At 54.0% G+C, this 16,505-nt stretch overlaps 1 protein-coding gene across 1 annotated transcript in view; it reads left to right on the top strand.

Moving 5' to 3' along the window:
* LOC123356617 (hydroperoxide isomerase ALOXE3-like) overlaps nucleotides 1-11,035 on the top strand; it is an 11,620-nt gene extending 585 nt beyond the window's left edge. The window contains exons 2-8 of the mRNA XM_044999977.1: nucleotides 389-622; nucleotides 2,029-2,115; nucleotides 3,231-3,400; nucleotides 5,771-5,892; nucleotides 6,280-6,380; nucleotides 7,901-8,071; nucleotides 10,553-11,035. Of these exons, the coding sequence (XP_044855912.1) occupies nucleotides 389-622; nucleotides 2,029-2,115; nucleotides 3,231-3,400; nucleotides 5,771-5,892; nucleotides 6,280-6,380; nucleotides 7,901-8,071; nucleotides 10,553-10,732 (1,065 nt within the window). The 3' untranslated portion in view covers nucleotides 10,733-11,035. The remainder of the gene's footprint in view (nucleotides 1-388; nucleotides 623-2,028; nucleotides 2,116-3,230; nucleotides 3,401-5,770; nucleotides 5,893-6,279; nucleotides 6,381-7,900; nucleotides 8,072-10,552) is intronic.
* The last annotated feature ends 5,470 nt before the right edge of the window (nucleotides 11,036-16,505 follow it).

Below are 16,505 nucleotides of genomic sequence, written 5' to 3'. Positions count from 1 at the left end.
TCTGACCCAGGGGGGATACCAGACTGGATGGGCCCATTGCTGTGATCCAGGGGGGGATACCGGGCTGGATGGGCCCATTGCTCTGATCCAGGGGGGGATACTGGGCTGGATGGGCCCATTGCTCTGACGCGGGGGGGATACTGGGCTGGATGGGCCCATTGCTCTGACCCAGGGGGGATACCAGACTGGATGGGCCCATTGCTGTGATCCAGGGGGGATACCAGACAGGATGGGCCCATTGCTCTGACCCAGGGGAGGTTACTGGGCTGGATGGGCCCATTGCTCTGACCCAGGGAGGGATACTGGGCTGGATGGGCCCATTGCTCTGATCCAGGGGGGGATACTGGGCTGGATGGGCCCATTGCTCTGACCGGGGGGGGGATACCAGACCCATTGCTCTGACCCAGCTCCCCCACAGCTCAGCCAGCGCCCAGGTCCCGACAGCCCCATCTTCCTGCCCAGCGACTCCGAGTGGCTCTGGACTCTGGCCAAGACCTGGGTGCGCAGCTCCGAGTTCCACCTGCACGAGGTCACCTCCCACCTGCTCCGCGCCCACCTGCTGGCCGAGGTCTTCGCCGTGGCCACCCAGCGCCAGCTGCCCATGTGCCACCCGCTGTACAAGGTCAGGGGGGTGGAGCTGCTGTGGGTGGGCGGGGCCACAGGTGGGTGGGCGGGGCCCCGCTCCGCTCGGCGCATCAACCAACGGGACGGCGATGGGCACCCGGTGTCCACACCTGGCACCTTGTGCACAGAGCAAACAGGTGGCATCAAGGGGCGGGGCTAGTCCCATTCCTGGCTACCCACTTCTGCCGGTGCTGGGACGTGTTAAGGGAGTTGACCAAGGCCGCCCAGTTCTTGCTGTGCCCAGCGTGTGTGCGCGCTTTGCCCGGTGTATGCCCCAGATGTGCCCGGCCCAGATGTGATGCCAGCCCGGCGTGTATCCCCGGAGGTGAACACAGGAGTCACCCGTATCGCCGTGTTTGTGTTCTAGAAGTGCCCAGCTGTGTGTGTGGTGTGGTGCAGACGTGTCTGGCCGTGTACGTGTGTGTGTGTGTGTGTGTGTGTGTGTGTGTGTGTGTGTGTTGTAGACGTGCCCGGCCTTGTTCGGGTGTGTGATGCAGACATGTACATGTGTGTGTAGTGCAGACATGCCCGGCTGTATACATGTGTCTGTGGTGCAGACGTGTCTGGCTGCGTACGTGTGTGTGTGTTGCAGACATGCCCGGCTGTGTACACGTGTGTCTTGTAGACATGTCTGGCTGTGTACGTGTGTGTTGCAGACATACCTGGCTGTATACAGGTGTGTATTGCATATATGTCCGGCTGTGTACATGGGTGTGGTGCAGACATGTCCGGCTGTGTACAGGTGCGTGGTGCAGACATGTCCGGCTGTGTACATGTATGTGTGGTGCAGACATGTACGTGTGTGTGTGTGTGTGTGTGGTGCAGACATGTCCGGCTGTGTACATGTGTGTGTGGTGCAGACATGTCTGGCTGTGTACAGGGGCATGTTGCATGTATGTCCGGCTGTGTGTGTGTGTGTGTGTGTGTGTGTTGCTGACATGTATGGTCGTGTACGCGTGTGTGTTGCAGACATGCTCGGTTGTCTACATGTGTGTGTGCGTGTGTGTTGCAGATATGCTCGGTTGTCTATGTGTGTGTGTGTGTGTGTGTGTGTATTGCAGACATGCCCAGCAGTGTACGAGTGTTTGTGCTGGAGGCGTGTCCAGCTGGGTACCTGTGTGTGCCCCAGAGGTGGCCAGCTGTTGGCGTGTGTTCCTGAGATGCCCGGCTGTGCTAATTCCAGGAGTGCCCAGCTGTTTGTGTGCTGACCCCAGCTCTTTGCTCAGTTCTCCGCCGCCTCCTGCACCAAACACGCCTCCCTAGCGCCCTGCAACCAGGGTGGATCAGAGAGAACAAAGCCATTCGCCTCTGCAACGTCTCTTCTCCACTCAGGAGGGACCGTGGCGGTGGTGGGCTGGCACCTCCCCCCCGGCTGCTTCAGCCCCTGCGCCTCTTCTCTTCCAGCTCCTGATCCCTCACATCCGGTTCTCCATCCACATCGATGTCCTGGCCCGGACCTTTCTCATCAGCCCCGGGGGCGTATTCGATCGGGTAAAGACGGGATTGTCTCATCAGAACAATATAATCCTTTGCTTGTCGCTGGTGCTTTTCACCCCTAGATCTCGAAGCACTTTGCAAAGGACATCAGGAGCATTAGCCTCATTTTACAGATGGGGAAACTGAGGCAGGGAGTCATTTGCCTATGCTCACTCAGCATGCCTTTGGTAGAACCCGGGGGAGCTGGGTTCGAGCCCCGGGTGCTAGCCCCTAGGCCACACTGCCTCCCATAGCGCGTTCAAAAAGGAGGGAGAATGACCAAACTGCCCATCAAATCAACTACACCCAGCAAACTGCTGGCGGCCTGCTGTGACTGCCACTCCCCAACTCCACCCACCCAGCTCCGCCCCCAGCCTGCTCAGCCAATCCAACGCAAGGCCGAAGCAGCTCCTCCTGGAGGTCGGCGCTCATTGGCCGCCTCGCAACGGGGATCCAGCGAACGTCCTTTTCCACCCAAAGCCGGGCCCGTTGATAACGGAAATCAGATTTCAATCCGGTTTAGTGACCACCCCGTGTGGACGCTCTTAATTCACTTTCACTGAAACCACTTCGAGGCGAGCCCAGTTAGCCCTTTTGTGGGCGTGGCCAGCACCGCAGTTTCCTGCCTTCTACTCAGGGCGAGGGAACATGGTTTCCACCGAAAAACGGCCAGTAGGTAAAAATGAAAGTTTTGCACTTAAAATGGTCGGTTTTCCAAAAAAAAAAAGTTTGTGACATTTTTATGGCATTTTCCTTCATAAAAGTCATTTCCCTTCCTTTCCTGCCGTGTTTCCTTTGGCTTGTTTTTCTCTTTTCCTTTTTTTCTCCTTATTTTTTCACTTTTTTCCCGTTTTTTTTCTTGGTTTTTTTCCCCCATTATTCAACTTTCTTAGTTTTTCCGTCTTTCGTCCCTCTTTTCCTTCTTCTCTCCTTCGGCCCCCTTTCCTTTTACTTTCGTCAGTGGCCATTTTTCTGGCGGGAAAATAAATTCAGTCGCCCAAGGATTTCGTAAGTTCGATTCCCGGCCCCTGCGCAATTAACGCAATCCCAGTGTCCTACCCTCTCCCCTGGCACCTGCCGCTCCACGGCAATAACCCCCATCTGGCCCGGGCCGGGTCTATATCCCGCAGGCCATAGCGACCGGGCGTAGAGGCCTCGCCGAGCTTCTCCGCAAGGCCCTGGAGGACCTGACCTACGCCACGCTCTGCCTTCCCGATGACATCCAGGAACGCGGCGTCGCCTCGCTTCAAAACTACTACTACAGGGACGATGGACTGAAGATCTGGGCAGCTATCGAGAGGTGAGGGGGGCGCTGGGCCGCGTGGGTGCTGCGTAGGGAGGACAGACGCAGGCAAGTGCAGGGGAAGGGGTTAGACCTAGTGAAATCATAGGGGGCAAAGCGATGGGGCTCTGAGTGTGGAGGGGGTCGGGGCAGAGCCCCCTGGGAATCCAGGTCTTGTATGGGAGGGAGCCGTGCATACGGGGCTTGTTCTGCTGGGATCCAGCAAACATCCTTTCCCACACCAAGTTGGGCCCGTTGATACCTGAAATCAGATTTCAATCCAGATTAGTGACAACCCATGTGGACGCTCTTAATTCATTTTCACGGAAAACCACTTCGACGCGAGCCCAAAATGAGACCGTCAGCCCCAGGATCTGCTGCCGGTTCATAGAATCATAGAATATGAGGGTTGGAAGGGACCTCAGGAGGTATCTAGTCCAACCCTCTGCTCAAAGCAGAACCAATCCCCAACTAAATCATCCCAGCCAGGGCTTTGTCAAGCCGGGCCTTAAAAACCTCTACGTCCAATGAACTGACTTCAAATTCACTTCTGTGCTAAACCCGAGTCTCCATTTAGAGGGTAACATTTTTTCCGAAGCGCCCACACGGTCAAAGGAGTGAGGGGTTTTTTGCTGGGTTGACAGTTTTGAAAAGTCTAAATAAATAAATAAAACAAAACGGTTTTAGGTTGGTCCCAAAACTGACCATTTTTTCCAAATTTTCAGCCCCTTGAAAAATCACCCCCCCCAAAATAAAATTCCTTTCAGGTGAAACGACACATTTCGTTTCGTGTCAACTGACCTGGTTTGTTTCCATTTGGACACATTTTTGACTCTTTAAAATTCATTTCCAGAACTTTTTCAAGCACCAAAAATATTAAATTTTTTTTCCGGGACGTTTCCAGAGTTTTGGCCGGTTTGTTTCTCAGCCCCAAATTTGGCAAAACCGAATTCGTTTGGGAACTCGTTCAGGGTCGCCGCGACTCCAGTTGGTACCCCGCAAAACTTTCAGCCCAAACCAGTAGCGCCGGAAACTCCCGTGACGTAGGGAGGCCACCGGTGCCGGCCCCGTGGCCCCGCCCCCACTCGACCCCGTCCTCCCGAGGCTCCGCCCTCACTCCGCCTCTTCCCCGAGGTCCTCCCCCGGCTGGCTCCTCTCCGCCCCCTCCCCCCATCGCTTCCCCTTCAGGCAGGTAAAAAGCGATGGGGCCGCGGCCCCCTGGCCTCCCCTGTTCCGGCCACCCTGGTGCAAACATTTCATCCCGCTCGACTTACGACCCTAAATGCCAATGTCAATGGGATTTAGGCACCAAGGCAGCTCGGGCATTTTTTAAATTCCTCTGGGTGCCCAGCTGCCACTGTAAATTTAACCCATAATGCGCCTAAGTCCCTTTTGAGATTGGCAGGCAGGCTCCTAAATCACTTAGGGGCTTGGAAACATTTGGCCCCAATCTCCTGCACTCAGGACGGAAGAATCCCAGGCACCGCTACAGACTAGGGACCGAGTGGCTAAGCAGCAGCGCTGCAGAAAAGGACCTGGGGGTTACAGTGGACGAGAAGCTGGATATGAGTCAGCAGGGCGCCCTTGTTGCCAAGAAGGCTAAGGGCATTTTGGGCTGTATAAGTAGGGGCATTGCCAGCAGATCAAGGGATGTGATCATTCCCCTCTATTCAGCGCTGGTGAGGCCTCATCTGGAGCACTGTGTCCAGTTTTGGGCCCCACACTACAAGAAGGATGTGGATAAATTGGAAAGAGTCCAGCGGAGGGCAACGAAAATGATTAGGGGGCTGGAACACATGATTTATGAGGAGAGGCTGAGGGAACTGGGATTGTTTAGTCTGCAGAAGAGAAGACTGAGGGGGGATTTGATAGCTGCCTTTAACTACCTGAAGGGGGTTCCAAAGAGGATGGATCTAGACTGTTCTCAGGGGTGGCAGATGACAGAACAAGGAGCAATGGTCTCAAGTTGCAGTGGGGCAGGTCTAGGGTGGATATTAGGAAACACTATTTCACGAGGCGGGTGGTGAAGCACTGGAATGGGTTCCCTAGGGAGGTGGTGGAATCTCCTTCCTTAGAGGTTTTTAAGGCCCGGCTTGACAAAGCCCTGGCTGGGATGATTTAGTTGGGGATTGGTCCTGCTTTGAGCAGGGGGTTGGACTAGATCCCTCCTGAGGTCCCTTCCGACCCTGATCTTCTATGGTTCTAAAACCAAATCTCCTAGGTGGCTGGTGACACGGCATGGGGGATGGACCACTGAGAAGTGATGCTGAAGGGTAGCAGGCCTAGCACGGTGGAGATTGGAGGGAGGGGGCTCCCCGGCTTGTCCTAGGGGGAAGCATCTCACCGTGGACCCCAGGGCTGACCTGATTTCCCCTTTAACTCTCCCAGCTTTGTCTCCGGCATCGTGGGAATCTACTACCGGACCAGCCTCTCGGTGCAGAGTGACCACGAGCTGCAGGCGTGGGTGGGCGAGATCTTCGCCAAGGGATTCCTGGGCCGACAGGCGTCGGGTGAGTGCCCGGGGGTCGGCTAGCCCGGGGTCACAGACGCCGCTGAGGAGTCCTCCCCCCCCCCCAAGAATCAGCCCCCCATTAAGGTGTCTCCAAAACCCAAGACGCTTGCGGAAACGTCAGCCACGGCCTACGCGTGACACCTGCCGTGTGCCACCCACCCGCCTCCACGTGGCTTTCAGCTCACGCGGCGGAGACTCAGGGGCTACGCTCCGGAGGCCCCCGGTTCGATCCCGCCCATCTGTCGGTGTTGCACGTGCACAGAAATGAGTGATGCTGGTGTTGCACTGACCAGCATCACCGCGGGCGGGGAGAGGGGACGTTCCCAGCTAGGGACGGGGGGGGAGAGGGTGGTCCCATGCTCACCAGTCCATCCCTCCCCGGCAGGCGTCCCCTCGGCTCTGGGCACCGCGGCCGAGCTAACCAAGTACCTGACCATGGTGATCTTCACGTGCTCTGCCTATCACGCCGCCGTCAACGCCGGGCAGGTGGGTGAGGGCCGCCCGCCCCGTCCCCCTCTTGGAGGGGTGTCTCTTTCCTTCCCCCCCCTTTCCTCTCCTTACACCAGCATCCCCTCCCTTGGGCCCCACTGGGTACGCCCCAGACTTTGGGGTCTGAGCTGGATCTGGGACTTGGTGGCTCACGTCCCGGAGTTACTGTGGCTTAAAGTCCAGTCCAGCCCAAACGGAGTTGCTGGGAGCCAGGACTCCTGGGTTCTCTCCCCGGCTCTGGGAGGGGAGTGGGGGCTGGTGGGTTAGAGTAGAGCGGGGTGGGAGCCAGGACTCCTGGGTTCTCTCCTCGGCTCTGGGAGGGGAGTGGGGGCTGGTGGGTTAGAGCCGGGGGGCTGAGAGCCAGGACTCCTGGGTTCTCTCCTTGGCTCTGGGAGGGGAGTGGGGGCTGGTGGGTTAGAGCAGGGGGGCTGGGAGCCAGGACTCCTGGGTTCTCTCCCTGGCTCTGGGGGCTGGTGGGTTAGAGCAGGCGGGGCTGGGAGCCAGGACTCCTGGGTTCTCTCCTCGGCTCTGGGAGGGGAGTTGGGGCTGGTGGGTTAGAGCAGAGCGGGGTGGGAGCCAGGACTCCTGGGTTCTCTCCCCGGCTCTGGGAGGGGAGTGGGGGCTGGTGGGTTAGAGCAGGGGGGACTGGGAGCCAGGACTCCTGGGTTCTCTCCTCGGCTCTGGGAGGGGAGTTGGCGCTGGTGGGTTAGAGCAGAGCGGGGTGGGAGCCAGGACTCCTGGGTTCTCTCCCCGGTTCTGGGGGCTGGTGGGTTAGAGCACGGGGGGGGCTGGGAGCCAGGACTCCTGGGTTCTCTCCCCGGCTCTGGGAGGGGAGTGGTGTCTAGTGGTTAGAGCAGGGAGGGAGCCAAGACTCCTGGCCTCTATTCCTGGCTTTGTCAGGCATCTTGCAGATGTTCCTTCCCCTCCCTCTGACAATTTTTTTTTAGACAATTTTCATGTCCTGTGTCATTTTTCCATTTTTCAACCAAATGAATCGAAATGAAAATCCGTGGCAGAGATCGGGGCCCAGTCCTGCCGGCCGCTGCACAGACCCCAGCGGAGATCAGGGTCCCCCTTGTGCCAGGCACTGCAGAGACCCCCCCCTGACCGAGATCAGGCCCCTCCCCCTTGTGCCGGGTGCTGCCCAGTCACATAGTGAGAGATGGTCCCTGACCCAAAGACCTTCCCCCTCTAAGTAGACAAAACCGACAATGGGCAGAACGATCACCTCCCTCGTACAGATGGGGAAACTGAGGCACGGAGCGATTTGGTGCCTTGCCCGGTGGCACAGAGGGAGATCGTGGAGTCACTGGTCAGAGGCCCAGCCCCATATCCGCACTGCCTCTGCGGCTGACTGAACGGGCTCTGGGTCCGGCTGGGTGATGGGCCGGGTCTCTGGACCCCCCCGGGGCAGCAGGTCCTGCTTCTCCTGCTCTGGACTCCTGCGTCCTCCCGTGACTTTGCCAGCCAAGCTCCCGGGTGGGATCTAACCTCTGGCTTCCTTTTCCCGGCCCCAGTTCGAGCTGGCCGCCTTCATGCCCAATTACCCGTCGTCCATGCGGAAGCCGCCGCCCCGGAACAAGGCCACGGTGGCCCTGAAGGAGTTCCTGGACACCATCCCCGAGATGAACACCACCAGCCTGATCCTCTCCGTCCTCTGGGTGCTGCGGAATGAGGATCGGGACTTGGTGAGAGCGGGGCGGCTGGGGCTGGTGGACCCTGAACCCAGGGGGGGCATCTTTCGGGAGAAGAGCCCCCAACTCTGAATCCATCAGTATTGGACTAGGGATGTGTGTCCTCCACTACCTGCGAGACACTTACAGAGGGGCCAGATCCCAGCTGGGGTCAATGGGCGTCTCTCCATTGGAGTCAATGGGGCCAGATCCCGGCTGGGGTCAATGGGCGTCTCTCCACTGGAGTCAATGGGGCCAGATCCCGGCTGGGGTCAATGGGCGTCTCTCCACTGGAGTCAGTGGGGCCAGATCCCAGCTGGGGTCAATGGGCGTCTCTCCGTTGGAGTCAATGGGGCCAGATCCCAGCCGGTGTCAATGGGCGTCTCTCCATTGGAGTCAATGGGGCCAGATCCCGGCTGGGGTCAATGGCGTCTCTCCATTGGAGTCAATGGGGCCAGATCCCAGCTGGGGTCAATGGGCGTCTCTCCACTGGAGTCAGTGGGGCCAGATCCCAGCTGGGGTCAATGGCGTCTCTCCATTGGAGTCAACGGGGCCAGACCCCAGCTGGGGTCAATGGGCGTCTCCCCATTGGAGTCAATGGGGCCAGACCCCAGCTGGGGTCAATGGGCGTCTCTCCATTGGAGTCAACGGGGCCAGACCCCAGCTGGTGTCAATGGGCATCTCTCCATTGGAGTCAACGGGGCCAGACCCCAGCTGGGGTCAATGGGCGTCTCTCCATTGGAGTCAATGGGGCCGGATCCCGGCTGGTGTCAATGGGCGTCTCTCCATTGGAGTCAATGGGGCCAGATCCCGGCTGGGGGTCAATGGCGTCTCTCCATTGGAGTCAATGGGGCCAGATCCCGGCTGGGGTCAATGGGCATCTCTCCACTGGAGTCAGTGGGGCCAGATCCCAGCTGGTGTCAATGGGCGTCTCTCTATTGGAGTCAACGGGGCCAGACCCCAGCTGGGGTCAATGGGCGTCTCTCCATTGGAGTCAATGGGGCCAGACCCCAGCTGGGGTCAATGGGCATCCATTGGAGTCAATGGGGCCAGACCCCAGCTGGTGTCAATGGGCGTCACTCCATTAGAGTCAATGGGGCCAGATCCTCAGCTGGTGTAAATCAGCAGGAGGTCCATTGGAACTGCTGCTGATTTGAGGACATGGGCCCAGGCGTTTCGGCCCCTTTCCTGTTACCCGCTCGGCAGGCAGTGGGACATGGTGGCTGTTGGCAGCCGCTGTGCGGTCAAGGAGGAAATGTCCCCAAAGCGAAATGCATGTGATTATTGTTTAGAGGCCTGGGGCCTTTCAGAAGAGGTGGGGAGACGTCTTTCCCTACGGACACCGGTTCGACCAATATTCAGACATAACGTACTCTCCAGTTCCCTCCAGAGACCCTGAGTATTTTTAGCCATTTCTGACCCAACCAAAATTTTGGACCCTGCAGTTAGAATCATAGAAGCGTATGACTGGAAGGGACCTCGAGAAGTCACCTAGTCCCACCCCCGGTACTCATGGCAGGGCTAGGTATTATCTAGATCATCCCTGGCAGGTGTCTGATTAACCTGCTCTTAAAAATCTCCAAGGACAGAGATGGGTGAATCGGTGACTTTTTTGGTGTGTTAGAGAGACAAGGTGGGTGCAGGAAACTCTCTGATTGGACCAAAGTCTGTCAGTGAGAGACAAACTTTCGAGCTCTTTCACCAAGATAAGTTGATCCAGTAAAAGATATAACCTCCTCCACCTTGTCTCTCTAATATCCTGGGCCCAACACGGCTACAACACCACTGCCTACGGTTTTTGGTTTGTCGGAGATTTATGAAAAGTTGAAAATAAATCATTTGAGGGGTCAAACAAACCCTTTTGTTCAATGTTTCCTCTCGATTCTGAGCATTTTTCGTGGACATTTTGGAACGTTCGACACAAAAAGTCATTTGGAAAGGAAAACTCGAAATGGGTTGAATTTTTTTTCCCAGTTTTATTTTTAAATTAACTCTTTGGCAAAAGGGAAAATATTCTGGTGTCACCAAATGTACATTTTTTTCCCTCAAAGAAAAGAGAAAAGTTTGGGTGGAAAATACTCAGCTGCTGGGGTGGATTGTTTCCATCAGGAGGAGAAATTGGTGACGGATCCAGGCGTTTCTTTGATGGAATCGTGTTTATTTGCAAACTCTGGAGGACTCAAAGAACAGGAGGCAATTTCCTTGGTCACAGTCCCAAGCCTCCTTCCAACTAGCACTCAGCCCAAAAAACTTTCTCTAGGGTTTGTCCTGGGGCCACACCCCCAAAGCTTGTTCTGGCTGTCTCCTTGGCTCTGTGCTGTTTCAGTGTCTGTTTCTCTCGCATGCAAAGCTCCACCACTCAGTGCCTTTGCTATCTCAGTTCCCAGGGAAAACCTCTCCTGCCTTGGAGTAATAAGAATGCAGCCCTGGAGTTGATCCCGGGAGTTCAGTGATTTTGATGTCTCTGTATTCACCACTCTCCCTATTTCCTTCCAGAGACCCCTGGGGACGTACCCTGAGGAGCACTTTACCGAGCATGGGCCACAGCTGCTCATGGCTGCCTTCCAGGATCGCCTAGCAGAGATCTCCCAGGAGATCGAGGAGAGGAACCGGTCGCTGAGTCTGATCTACAACTATATGTATCCTCCTAACATAGAGAACAGCACCGCGATATAACACCCAGAGGTGCCACCCCTCCGACTGCCCCGCGATGGAGAACCCCTCACCCACACACCCACCACTGAATACCCCCGCGGTAACAGGCAACAGCATCTCCACGGCACACCGCCAAATGCTCGCCGGCGTCCTGAGAACATGCATCCAGCCTGATGGAGCAATGGTGAATCACACCCCCTGGGGGTCTGGCCCCATTGACTCCAATGGAGAGACGCCCATTGACACCAGCTGGGATCTGGCCCCATTGACTCCAATGGAGAGACGCCCATTGACACCAACTGGGGTCTGACCCCATTGACTCCAATGGAGAGACGCCCATTGACACCAGCTGGGGTCTGGCCCCATTGACTCCAATGGAGAGAGGCCCATTGACACCAGCTGGGGTCTGGCCCCATTGACTCCAATGGAGAGATGCCCATTGACACCAGCTGGGGATCCGGCCCCATTGACTCCAATGGAGAGACGCCTATTTCCCTACACCCCCCCCCGCCGAATTTCCCCCCCCCACCCTCCCGTTTTGTGAATTAGTTGCATGCAGTGTTGCCAATGTAGTGATGGTTTGCAAATTCGAATTGAAATCGAAACATCAATATATTCTTTAAAAGCATAAACCGTGTACGATAAAATACGTGTCTCTGCAAAAGGCTCATCGATTTGAAAAGCATGAACGTAGAGTAGCTTCCTTATACAGCTGTTGTTGTTATGACGATGTCAGTGCGTTCGTTTCGGTGACGTTGGCCACATTACGATTTGTAAGCAAAGGCGAAATGAGCTTTTCCTGACAGCTAGTGACGAGCCGGGGGCTGGGGGGGCGGGGGAAGGCTTGAAGACCAGGTTGTATTTACACTCACACCTAATCAACCTAGGTGTCCAGCAAACAGAGCTGTGTTACCCAAGCGATAGATTTTGGCTGGGGTTGGGTTACAAATCGCTTGAATGTGCGGGGGCGGGCGGGATGAAATGTTATTCTTATTGTACGAGTAAAGGGCAGCAGAACTGTACTTAGCCTGTGCTGATTGAGGGCATTGAGAGAGGGTGGGGACAGGTGTTTTGTTTGATGGTCGGCCTGAGTCAAGAGTCCTAACCCACCAGCCCCCACTCCCCTCCCAGAGCCGGGGAGAGAACCCAGGAGTCCTGGCTCCCAGCCCCCCCCCCCGCTCTAACCACTAGACACCACTCCCCCTCTCCACTGTTTAAAGACAGAGCTGATTAGGCTCCATAGAGAGTCTTTTGTTCTGTTAAGTGACCACTGCAGCTGAAATCACTGAGAATCAGGTCTAAGAGGACGAGAGGGCCCCGTCCGCACTAGCAGCGAGATTCCCTCTAGACTCATAACCCTAAACCTAACCCCTACCCATAAATGTAACCATCTGCCCCGTCCCTAAAACGAATCCCTAATCATAACTGTAACCCTATACCACATCCCCAACTCTAAAACTAAGCCCTAACTATAATTGTAAACCTATACCCCATCCCTAACCTTAAAACTAAGCCCTATCCATAAATGTAACCCTATACCCCATCCCTAACCTTAAAACTAAGCCCTATCCATAAATGTAACCCTATACTCCATCCCTAACCCTAAAACTAACCCCTACCCATAACTGTAACCCCGTATCCCATCCCTAACCCTAAAACTAACCCCTACCCATAACTGTAACCCTATAACCCATCCCTAACCCTAACTAATACCTACCCATAAGTGTAACCCTATACCCCATCCCTAACTCTAAACTAACCCCTACCGATAAATGTAAATAAATTTGTTAGTCTCTAAGGTGCCATAAGTACTCCTGTTTTTTCCGTAATCATAACTGTAACCCTATACCACATCCCCAACTCTAAAACTAAGCCCTAACTATAATTGTAACCCTATACCCCATCCCTAACCTTAAAACTAAGCCCTACCCATAAATGTAACCCTATACCCCATCCCTAACCTTAAAACTAAGCCCTACCCATAAATGTAACCCTATACTCCATCCCTAACCCTAAAACTAACCCCTACCCATAACTGTAACCCTATAACCCATCCCTAACCCTAAAACTAACCCCCTACTCTGGCAGTCGGTGGTTTAGGACATCTGGAATATGGGGCTGTGTCCTGACCAACTTGGCTAGCAATCGGTGATGAAGCTGTCATATGCACTAGTGGTAGATATGAGTGTCTGCCGAAGTCAAAAACATCTGCAGCTATCCTGTGTCTTGGTAAATCTGGATCCTCGTGAGATCCTAATGGTTTTCTTCGGTTACCCCTCCTACATTCCTGGCATACTTCACATTCTGCTCTCAGTTGTTCTCTGCGTGTCGACGTACACCTGGCCATATATTATCTGCCTAGCTTTGTCTTTTGTTCTTTGAACGCCTTGATGCAACTCATCCGCAGGTGGTTAATCATTGCCTGCCATGTCTTGTTAGGAATAAATCACTGGTCACCAGCTGTTAATAGCCCTCATTGTAATGAGATGAGTGTCTTTTACCAGCCATCATGGTGGCCATCTTTGGGAAGGCTAATCCCCAGCCTTGCCCCTTCTGCCCAAGACCCCACTGTCCTTCCCCCATCCCCTGCCACAGCCCCGAGCCTCTGGACAATGGCTAGCTTAGCCGAATTAGGCATTCAGCTTTAAGACCCATCAGCACAATACACCCACTGCGCTTGTGTCTATGTTCGTGATGTGCCGATGGTTTAACCATGGCTGCGTTTGATCTCAGAAAGGCACGGGACCCCGCCAGATGAGCGTTGGTCACCCGGGTGAAATCTCGGCGATGTCCTGAAGGCGAGGAAGCGATGTATATTGGTACCGAGTGACCGGAGAACAAATGAGCCGGCCTGTGAAAAACAGGGCACCCTCAAAGTGGCGGGGCATGGATGTTCAGATAAGACAAAGGGGGCAAAAACCATCGTCAATGGGGATGGACTTCAGTGGACTTCAGCGTAACGCTGCAAATGCCGTACCCCGGCCTGAGTGCGTTGCGGGAGATGCCAGGATGAGGATGAAGATGAAGGGCAACATTTAAGGCTTTGCCACTGTGTGAACCATTCATTCTCAGCGGGTATGCCCCAGCGGGTATGCCGAGGTCTTCCGGGCGGTCCATCAACTCATCTAGAAATCTGCCTGGTTTTACAGAAAGGGGGTTCGAAAGAGGATGGACCTAGACTGTTCTCAGCGGTAGCAGATGACAGAACAAGGAGCAATGGTCTCAAGTTGCAGTGGGGAAGGTTTAGGTTGGATATTAGGAAAAACTTTTTCACGAGGCGGGTGGTGAAGCACTGGAATGGGTTCCCTAGGGAGGTGGTGGAATCTCCTTCCTTAGAGGTTTTTAAGGTCAGGCTTGACAAAGCCCTGGCTGGGATGATTTAGTTGGGGATTGGTCCTGCTTTGAGCAGGGGTGGGACTAGATACCTCCTGAGGTCCCTTCCAGCCCTGATCTTCTCTGATTCTATGAAAGCCCTGGATGGGATGATTTAGTTGGGGTTGGTCCTGCTTTGAGCAGGAGGTTGGACTAGATACCTCCTGAGGTCCCTTCCAGCCCTGATCTTCTATGATTCTAAAGAGCACGAGCGAACTCAGTACAAACCAAAATTTCGTACCATGACTTGTTTAAGACTCCGCTGTAGACTAGACACTGAAATGTAAGGGCAATATTTATATTCCGATCGATGTATTTTATAATGATCTGATAACAAGGAGAAAGTTAGGCATTTTTTTAAGTCACCGCCTGCTGTGAGACTTTGGTATTTTGCTGTCTGCTTTTTTAAGGGAGGTGAACCGGGGCTACGCCGGACAAATCGGCCTCCCAAAATGGAGACAGTCGTCTGGAAAGGTTGAGAAGATCCAACCGCACGGCAAGTTCTGGGCTCTGTGCGGAAATCTATTACTCGAATACGGATGGGGAACCAATCATAAAGGATGTGTCTATGCCAGAGAGACACAGCTGTAGTGTAGACACCACATACACCTGTGGAATGGGGTTATCCATAGGTGGGGGGACATCACTTCCCTTGAGAGATCTGCGTCTACACTGGGGGTGTATGTTGGTGGGGCGAGGTAGGTCAGGAGTTTTAGTTCACACCCCTGATCGCTATAGCTACGTCAACCTGACTTTGAAGTGTGGACCATGGCTTGGGGTGAGTCATCTGCTGAAGGAAAGTCCAGGTGGGGTTTGCTTCATGGACCACGTGCTGAGTAATGAGAGGAGGTGACGCCGTGCTTGCGCAACTGCCCTGGCTGTTTGCTGAGAGCTATTTATAGAGGCGATGCAACGGTGGCATCATTCCAGCCACGGGCATGCAGACTGGCTTCCCGGTGCCTGCTCCAAAGGCTTCCCTCCAGCAACCCGGGCTCCTCCCTCCAAGTTCCATGTAGTGATTTGTGACGCAGGTTGCTACGTTTTTTTAAAAGGCAACCGGCAACTGGCTTGATTTTGAAGAAGACCCTTTTTGTGTCTTTATGATGGAGAAAGAAGATTTATCTTTTTAAAAGTTGGTGGGTTTTTTTAACTTTGGAAATAGCAGGGCTGTCAAATCCGCTTTAGAACTTTCTGCATCATCGCTGAAGCGGCAAGAGACCTCAGATCTTGCACGCTGACTTCCTTTCGCCAAACGATTAGCTAGTCATTGTTATATTGTAAAGCGGCCAGCGGGTGAAAGGATCCCTGCCTATCACACGACTGGGCTATATGACGGAAAGGAAGATGAGACCATGGGTAGTCACAGGGAGGGAATATGTGTCCTCTTTTCTCGTGGCAAGTTTGTAGTAATCAGTACCTTTGCAAATACAAAAGGAACACTCTTGACTTGTGAATAAGATTTTACTTTTTGCTGATTGCAAACAAGATCTCTCTTTGCAATTGTCTATTATCTGAAGAACTGGGAAGTGGAGGAAACAGATTTTTTTCAGCTCTTTGGCAATTCTGAAATATCGGGGGACGGGGAAAATCTGGTTCCTCATGAAAACAATTTTCCAAATTTTCTGTGACTCAAAAGCTCAAAACCAAATCCATTTGGGGGTGAATAAAATGTTTCATTTCAACAAAATTAAAAGTTTCATTTTGATCGCAAGCTTTTAAAAAAAATAGGGTTTTTATTTCATCCAGTGAAAGGGGATTTTGAAATGAATCTTTTCAAAGCAAAACACTGAAACTTTTCATGTTTTCATGTGAAACGTTTCATTGAAATCGTGTGCCTTTTTAAAAAAAAAAAAAAAGAATTTTAAGAAATAAAATTAGTCAATTTCGAAACAAGTCGTTTCAGACGGAAAATTGGAAACCTTTGTTTCAAAAAAAGTCCAAACTGGCCATTTCCAATGATTGGGGTTTGTAGCAGGGTTTGGTTCCTGGGCTGGTGTTTCTGTGGTGTGCTGTGTAGTTGCTGGTGAGTATCTGCGGCAGGCTGGGAGGCTGTCTGTAAGCGAGCCAGCCATCGTAAATGGGAGGGAGGCGGAGTGGAGGCGGAGGTGAGCTGGGGCGGGGCGGGGAGCTGCCGGTGGGACCCACCAATTTTTCCCCGTGGGTGCTCCAGCCCCGGAGCACCCACGGAGTCGGCGCCTATGCACCGAGGTATCGCACTGCCAAGTCCCTAGCCTCTGCATCTATTTATTGACAACCTTTGCAGGATTTGTGTGTGTGTGTGTTTGCCCCTTTTGCTTCTCGACCACGGAGAGAGACGTTTTCAATGTATTTTTAAGTAATTTGGGGGGAAGGTATCCAGAGGAGGCCTCACCAATGTCGAATCGAGGGGAATGATCACGTCCCTCGATCTGCCGGCAATGCC

This window comes from Mauremys mutica, chromosome 26 (assembly GCF_020497125.1).
Source record: "Mauremys mutica isolate MM-2020 ecotype Southern chromosome 26, ASM2049712v1, whole genome shotgun sequence".
Lineage (NCBI taxonomy): Eukaryota > Metazoa > Chordata > Testudines > Geoemydidae > Mauremys > Mauremys mutica.
This window is presented reverse-complemented; position numbering and strand designations above follow the sequence as displayed.